At 42.1% G+C, this 8655-nt stretch overlaps 1 protein-coding gene across 3 annotated transcripts in view; it reads right to left on the bottom strand.

Moving 5' to 3' along the window:
* Positions 1-208: 208 nt before the first annotated feature.
* The window catches only part of sirt3.2 (sirtuin (silent mating type information regulation 2 homolog) 3, gene 2), a 31373-nt gene continuing 22926 nt past the window's right edge, over positions 209-8655 (bottom strand). For all 3 annotated transcript variants that reach the window (XM_012958604.3, XM_031897650.1, NM_001127057.1), the window contains exons 2-8: positions 4950-5052; positions 3887-4124; positions 3621-3794; positions 2113-2345; positions 1870-1970; positions 1487-1648; positions 209-970 (exon numbers count right to left, since the gene is read on the bottom strand). In XM_012958604.3, the coding sequence (XP_012814058.2) occupies positions 701-970; positions 1487-1648; positions 1870-1970; positions 2113-2345; positions 3621-3794; positions 3887-4124; positions 4950-4977 (1206 nt within the window). In that variant the 5' untranslated portion in view covers positions 4978-5052 and the 3' untranslated portion in view covers positions 209-700. The remainder of the gene's footprint in view (positions 971-1486; positions 1649-1869; positions 1971-2112; positions 2346-3620; positions 3795-3886; positions 4125-4949; positions 5053-8655) is intronic.

The following is an 8655-nucleotide window of genomic DNA, read 5'->3' as shown; positions in this document are numbered from 1 at the left end:
GCATGGTATATGGGTGGGGTGGGGGGGTCAGTAGCACTATACTCTAGCCAGGCACCTTCTCACATGCATGTGCTTAACTGTGCAAGCAATCATACATCTGAATCGTGGTTTCGTGGTTATGAATGGTATCTCCTAGTCCTGGCCTCCCAGGTGCGGGTGCTTGCCCTTCACTGATGTGTTGCTAGGCCAACAAGACCAAGAACCCACAAACATTTAATATCATTTTTATTCCTCTCTACATAAAAATCACATTCATATAAAAGGGGTCCAATATAAATATAGACATTACAATAATAAATAACAAAACATATAATATAAAAGCTGTAACAAAAGCTCTGCAGCATATAGCAATAAGGTTTCCTTCCTGCAGTATTCACACTACTTGTAAATATAAACGTTTCCTGCAGGGGGCAACATTACATGCTTTCCCATCTCGGGTACTGAAATAATTTCAAATGGGTGTTCCAAAAAAAACAGCTCTGATACTGTAAAACAAAATGCTGATGTTCTTGGCTGAAGTTATTGTCCAGTTCATACACACACTGGTTCCAACAATACTAACGATTCCTGGCAGAATTATGAAATCAAGATGTTGTCTTTAAAGAAAAAAAATATATATAAAGTAAAAAAAAAAAAAAAAGGAAATAATATGGAGATAGCTGAATGGTAGGGGGTCTGCTCTGCATTAAATGTATGTGGGTCATACCCAGTTTGTCTTTTCCCATGCCATGTGGCCATTACTTGACATTACACATACCCCCGACGTGGGGGAGTTCATCAGTTGGTCTAGTTCTGCTTGCCAACTTAACCTGCTAACCATTGTGTGGATGATGTCACATAGATCGCCTAATTCCGCAACGTCCCTCCTCCTTAAGCGTTTCTTTGCAAAGGGGCCAACTTTTTCCCTGTTTATTAGAAGCCGTGGAATGCTGGGCTTAACAGTATTCACCAAGCTGGCAAACGGCTCAATCTGTTGAAAGGATACAAAGTATGCAAGAGCTTTGAATATCCTGTAAGTGATATTTTATGTAAATGGAGCTCAGTGATATCATCAGTTATAGTTGCTGCTTAGTGATGTCATTTCCCATGACTCACAGGCTTGTGTGTTATTATAAATTAATGAACCCATTAGAAATGAGAAGTCACCTTGTGGTTCCATGTTCTGTATAAAAGCACTTGGCTGCTGTAAGATGCCATTGAGAGTTTGGCCTCTATACTGGCAATGCAAGGACCTATTTTGATTCTCAGTCCAGACTCCACCTCCAGTGCTTTCCCCTGATATCACTTTCAAAATATGGTAACCCCTATTTACAACCACTCAGGTTTGATTTTCCTCATTGCACTAAATCAGTATTAGCCAACTGCTGATTGGTCAGCATGGGTTACTAAACCAAAAAAGAAATAACTCCCAGGAACCAAAATTTAAACATCAGGGCTGTAATGGTTATAACTTGGGGCTTGATATGGGTGATCTTAAAACACTTACCTTCAAGGATGTCCCCATAATAATGAGAAGGTCAGCCTTGGGGAAGTCCTGATAAGCTTGAGTGAAGGTCTGTGGCAGGTCCTCTCCAAAGAACACAATATCTGGTTTCACAGGTCCAGCACAGAACTTACAGCAGGGAGGGTTCCCATCAAAGATCAACTCCTGAAATGATGAGGTGTTGGAGGTGGGCAACATAAAAAAAAAAATCACAAGTTCTGTCGACACACCCACAAAAGTTGCATGCAACATATTCTAGTGGTGGCATCAGGCCACCTCCTGGGACTTCTTAGGGGGCTATTACCCAATAGAAGATCTATGGGAGCAGGGTGATAAGGCTAAAACTGCAAGTTTTTTTTATCAGAGGTGCAATCCCTGAAGATTACCTTGGCTTCGTTGGCTGGGAATGGGGTGTAACACAAGCTGCAAGAAGCTGAAAAGAAGGTGCCATGCACTTCGACGATTTTTTCAACAGGAATGCCAGCCACTGCATTAAAAAATGCCAGTTTAAATGGGTTACTAACCCTAATGACAAAGTCATCCAAAAGGAAAATGCATTATAAATCAGAAGAGCCATGGCCAGAGCCATCTTTTATGCAGTGTGGGCCCCCACCACCACCATTACTCACATCTTTCTAGGCCATCAATGTTCTGGGTGTAACATCTCAGCAGCAGGCCCTTGTCATGCAGCAGCTTTATAAAGTAGTGGACAAGGTTGGGTTTGTATTTCCCAGGGAACAGTTCCTTGGCCAGATGGAAGAAAGGATTTGGGTTGCATACAAAGTAATTAATGTCAAAAATGGCTTCCGGGTATGGAATGTCGTACTTCTGCAGGTTGTCGTAGAGTCCAGAGCCAGGAGTCCTGGTGGGAATGGAATATTTATTGAAGGGGCAGGGGGTAGATACTAGAGAGGTCTCTGGTCTTCATAGTTATACATTGTAGTGAGCATATTCAGGTCAGAATTTTATGTTTCATGTGGTTGCCAGTGATACTGGGAGCCATGTATTAAGTGGAAGGAACCCCAGAATTTGATAGATGGGCCATAGCAGCCCTACAAATGATGCCCCCATTCCTATGGGTTGCCTAAATGCCCAATATTATTGTTTATCTTAATATTTATAGGAAAAAACAGCAAATATAAACCTTACTTAAAAGCTGGGTATGCACCAGAACCTGGGAAGACCACTTTTTGTGGTCATTCCACCTTTATTGTGCGTATGAGTCACTCGTCATTCTCTCTCCATAATGTAAATAAGGACAATGGGACAAAAGCAGCAGTGAAACTACTGTACAGCACCATGCTGCCCCTACCAGTTCTGCTCAAGGTTTTGGATGGGTCAGTGGTATGAGTGGGCACAACTGGTATGGCCTTAAACAAACCAATCCTGGCCCAGACTGGCAGTCTGTGGATTTTGGCCATTGCCAGAGGCACTGCTGTAAGATGCCACAGACAGTTACTATTTAGTGGGCTGATAGGTGCTGTGTACTTGAAATGCTAGGGCCTATTTTTAATCCCAGACCAGACCTGAACCAGTCAAGCAACAGTGTTATAATGGAACAGACTGAGACAATAGCATTCATTCTAATTGCCTTGCAGTTAAAGGGGCATCAGTGAACCAGAATGCCATTTACTTGCCTTGGAGCTTGTGCCAAAGGCCGGGGAGATGTATAGGTTTGGACACTGGGGTACCAATGTGTTGGACACACCCTAGTGAGTCAAACTACTAACCTTGTGGCTCAGGCCAGTGCATCATCAATGAAAATCAACTGCCCTTTCTTGAAGAGTACCACCATATTGGATCCAAGTATACCCTGTGCCCACTTGGCAGCGCAATTAAGTACTGGACATTTTTTTATTCTTCTCCTTTAAAAATCCCCATGCCTTCCTCCTTCAGTCTACGCCTCCTACTTTCTAATTATATTTGTGTTGCATCATCATATTAATAAACATGTTATCATTATGCTTGATCAGGTGGCTGCTTCTAATTCTGCAACATTTTATTTGTCCATGACATCCTTTTATCACTTGGTATAGCTAAGTCAGCTAGTGCCCTACACCACTGCCTAATGGCAACAATTATTTATGTATAACTAAAGACAACTAAAGCCTTAAAATAAATATGTCAAATCACTTGCCTAAAATCCGGTATCCCACTGGCTGTGCTTATGCCGGCTCCAGCCATAACGATAATGTTGGTACAGCAGTTCTTAGTGATGAGGTCTAAAATATCTTCTAGGTTGTTACACCCTATATTTGGCTTTATAGCGGAAATATTTTTTGCCAGTGCACTCTTTGGTAGCTGCCTCTTCCTAGAGTGAAATAAAAAAAGAATTAGATTTCAAAATGGAATCTGTGTATTCTTGCATGTGATAGGTAAACCAAAGGCACCCCAAATTCTAACCTTAGGCAACTTTGCCTTATAACGCCAGAAAGCCTTCCATTCTCTCTTTTTCTAGAATGATATTCTGTTGGATGTTTTAAGTCTGCGGCCTCCTGTGCGTTCTGGTTGTTTATCACGGTTGTTTGGAAGGCAGAGTTAGTCGCCGATACCTCCATTTTTGCATCGGGCCATTGGTCAACACATGTGGCGGCTTTTGGAGAAAGGGGAGTGGAGCAAATCTTTCCCACAGGGTCTTGTCCTGTCAAGAATATTAGTAAATAGAAGCTCAAAGAGGCCTGTGTGCTGGTGTTATCCCAATAAATAGCTTGGAGCAGCCTAATCACGTATCTACATAAATGGCTAAAAGGAGGTAGAACCAGTTATTTCACTTTATTGGATATTGACTTATATGATACTTTCTGCAAGCCAGGTGGCATCAGGGTCTACAATAAGGTGATGGATGCCTTGTACATGCTATAAATGACCAATGACTTCATTCACATGCACATAATTTTTCCTATTATGCCTGCCTTTTTGAAAATGGACACACCCCTGCTTTAAACAAAACACACTCCAGACAACCTAACTTTACCAGTTCCTCTCTTCAGCAAGTCCAGTTACTATTAGAACTATGGAGACCCAGGTTCCTCATGCCAGCAGGCCAGAACAACAATGCACTAGGATTAGAAGATTGCTGTGCACAGGTGAAAGTTGCTATGTGGATGGGGGAGAGTTACAAGTGGAGGAGGCCTTGCCTTGGGCACCCTTCTGTGGCCACCCAAACCTGCTGGTCCATCAAGCTATGAGAGTAGAAGATATAGCTATAGTGAGACCCAATCTGCAGACAGCACCTAACTCTTTCCTCTAACATACCCTTTTTCTGAGCTATAATTACCCTATATGGGCCAGTGACATGACAGAAGGCAAGGTGCAAAAGGTTAATGGCTAATAGCTAACCCACATAGTGAGCCCACCTACCCCATGGGTAAACCTACAGGTCCCTGAGTCTGGGCTGACCTGCTCATACCTATAATGGAAAAACCATTATAAAATAAGTTATTTTCACTCTATTGGTTATCCATACCTGAGAAGTGACTCGTGTGGAAGGACATTGTGTCGACTGCTGCCAATTTGGGATCCAGAGCAAAATCATAAGCAAATAGACATAGAACTCAGGAGTCTGTTTCCTAAAAGGACAAGCCAAACAAAGACATATTATAAAATATATATATATTCATATAAGTGCAGGTATTGGACCCCTTATCTGGCATTCTGCTATCTGCGATGGCAACCTGCTCCTTCGTCCTGCAAAATGTGCCCTACGAAAGCTGCAGAAACTGTTCCGACCTTTGAAGTGATTCATTTTCCCCTGCTTATTGTGGCCAAGTGCCCAAAGCTAAGACAATACAGTATGACCCCACTTTTGTTGCAGGGCAGTGTTTTCCTAGTAGACAGCGTTTTTATTTTTTTTTGGGGGTCACTGTCAGATCCGTCCCCTCACCAAATTTAGTCCATAAAAGAGCACAGCTGTAGGTTCTTTATGGGATTCCAGGAGGAGAGGGCAGAACAGGACAAAGAAGAAGAGGTTTTGTGAGGGGACAAAATACAACAAATACAGCTGGGAATGCCATAGTTTGTGATCTAAAGTCACAGAGGGGTGATAATGGAAATAAGATGAATGTGGGGTGAGCAGTAACAGGTTAGTTTACTTGCAGCTAATATACAAAGAGAAACAGTCCATTTCATTTCAGCACTTTCTTGCCCTGGTCAAGATGTGGCATCACTATTGTTAATAGAGAAAACCTAACCTGAAGCAGGCAATATGGTATCTTGTATAAATGCAGTGAAGAAACTCTAAAATTGCGCTAATTCGGTGCCCCACCTACTGATGTCATCAACCCACCCCATGACATCACCCTGCCCCCTAATGTCATTGGGTAAAAAAGGTGGCAACCCTGTGTACACACACTAATCTATCCCCTCTCAAAATGAGAAGTGACCGGTGACCAAGGTGGACTCAGAGACAGAGCTTGATCCATTTTAGGCCAATCACAGCCCATGTTTAAGACCTCTCCCGAGTGAGATTATCACACAGCATACTTTGAAGGCAGCATGCATAGGCTGCTGAGGGGGCTCACATGGAGGGTGGTCATGGGGTTTAAGAGCTTTAAAAGAAAATAAAAGGGAAGCTATACCATTGTACATGGCAAGTCTCTATAAAAACATATGCAGTAATGTAAACACTGTTTTATATAAATAAAAGCCTTTAGATTTTATATACATAAAAGCCTCCCATCTAGATTGTAAGCTCTACGGGGCAGGGATCTCCATCCTCTTGTGTCTTTGACTCTTAACTTATTGCAACTGTATCTTGTATTTATTGTTATACTTTGTATTTATCTATTATCTTAATAACCCCGTTTGTATTAATGTATTCTACTGTATAAGCGCTGCGTACATAAGTAGCACTTTATAAATAAAGATATACATACATACAAAAAAAAAAAATTCTGATTATGAGCCATTGGATACTGATACACTACCATTTTAAAGGAAAACTATACCCCCAAACGATGTAGGTCTCTATAAAAAATATATTGCATAAACAAGCTCATATGTAAAACCCTGTTTCATATAAACCATTTTCATAAAATTATACTTTAGTAGTATGTGCCATTGGGTACTCCACGGGCCGCCTCCTGGGATCACAGTGCACACAAACAAGCCAAGGCACACATCAGCCAATGAATGGTATCATTTCCTGTCAGCTGATCTCTGAGGGAGCACACAGCTCATCACTAAATGGTGGCTCAAGGGGAAGGATGTAAAAGGGCAATATTTACCGATAAATATATTCCAGTTTGGCAAGATTCTTTAATGTTGTGTAAAAATAATAATATAAACTGTTTTCCTTAAACAAATAAAGTCTGCCCTTTGGCTCACACACAAACCAAGGGCACACATACATGCTTTTATTCCTACACTTCCTGCTTCCTTTATAGACCTTGCATTTCTTGTCAGGTGATCAGTGAGTGACACACAGAACATCAAGAAATGGCAGCTCAAGATAAAAGCTGTAGGGGGCAATATTTCCAATATTTTTCCAGTATCCACTGGCTCACCAGGATACCAGGAAAACTCCCGGTGGGCCCAGGTTAAGTGGGCCCCCCTGCTCCTGACCATTTTGACCTGTTTGATGGTCATTCCTTAACTTTAAATGGGAACAAAGAGGAGAAATAGATAGACGGATAGATGCTAGCATGTAAATAAGATAGACTAGGAGAATAAAGAGGTTGGGTGAGGAAAGGGGGATGTATATACTATATTATATATATATATATATATATATATATATATATACACACATACACACACAGCTAGTTTCTTTTGAAGATATAAAGTGATCTGTTGTGTAAAAATTTGTTCTGAAAGTACAGTACATGATATAAAAATGATTCCCTCCCCATGCATAATGTTGGTATGTGAGCAATATGGCCGGTATAGGAAAGCCAGGAAAAGAACGGAAAGAATTGTAGAGGTTGTGTCACCTTTAACTGCTATAGTGCTCTGAGCAGTAAAACTGAGTGAAAGGAATGAATTGGAGGAGGGCCGCAATAACAGACATCTGTATAACAAAAGCACCACAAGAGAGCAATAAATGGTACAATGGGAAAAATAAAAACTCCTCGTAGGCTAACTCAGCCAGCTTTACAGCATTATGCTCGTTGGCGGTTATTGTTGGCTCAGACAAGAGAATTTCATGTCAAGGAATAACTTCATGGGATTCTCACTTCTTTTAAGCGAGAGAGATGAATGGCAAAAGTATGAAAGGAACCGGCAAGCGGGACAAAGAGAGGTGATTCTTTTAATAAAGTGCAGGAATAGCTCACACAGCCTGCCAGGCTTTAGAATTGTTTCAAGTACCTTCACGTGACATGGAGGCACCCATATGCAGGGTGTGATTTGCAGGTTGAGAAAGAGACCAGGCTGGTGGGGAGTGGACAGGGTGTAAGGAGCAGTCTCCACTTGAAGAACATGAATTAAGGGTGAGAACCCCATATATTTTTATGGGGGCTCACAATGATCCAAATGAACACAGTGAAACCGGGTTGCCATCAGTAATCATGGGACCCCCATACTACAAAGATAGCAGGGTTCCCCCACGTCACTCACACAGCAAAATCCAGACAAAGGGGGCGGAGCAATGACACTAAGGGTTGGTTACATTGGGGAAGGGCGGAACTTTGATGTTTGGGGGCGGGCCGGTGGTGGTATAGACAGGGCTATGATGTAATACAGTGCGCTGTCTGATGGAATGTATGGCGTTTTGAAAACTGGACAGGTTGCAACCCAACACTTGGCCTCCTGAGAGGTGGTCCTGTTAACAAGCAGAAAGGAGCCACAATGGAGAAAAAAAAACACTCCATCCACACATAACATTGCAAATCTACCCAGGCCACCTCACAATATGCCAAAACCCAATCTGCCAAGCCATGCCCACTCTGCCTTTGCCACCAGAAAATTGTACCTCGGTGCCTTAAGGGCCCCCACCCCGCCACAAGGCCCCTGACAAGAGTACCCCTTCTATCCCCCTAACGGTGGCCCTGATGTAAAATGTTGAACAACAATAGAACAAACGTGAACTCAAACAGGCAGTGTAACTGTTTTTTAAACCAACTTTTGGATCACAAACCTAATTCCTTTACTCTGTAAAGAAGGCACTGTTTTCAAGTCAAGTCATTGGCTGCTGGGATGTCCCTCTATGATACTTCCAGGCCCAGAAGACTAAA

The sequence above is a fragment of the Xenopus tropicalis genome, chromosome 3 (genome assembly GCF_000004195.4).
Source record: "Xenopus tropicalis strain Nigerian chromosome 3, UCB_Xtro_10.0, whole genome shotgun sequence".
In the NCBI taxonomy this organism is placed as follows: Eukaryota; Metazoa; Chordata; class Amphibia; order Anura; family Pipidae; genus Xenopus; species Xenopus tropicalis.
The sequence above is the reverse complement of the archived record's forward strand: the minus strand, read 5'-3'. Positions and strand labels throughout refer to the sequence as shown.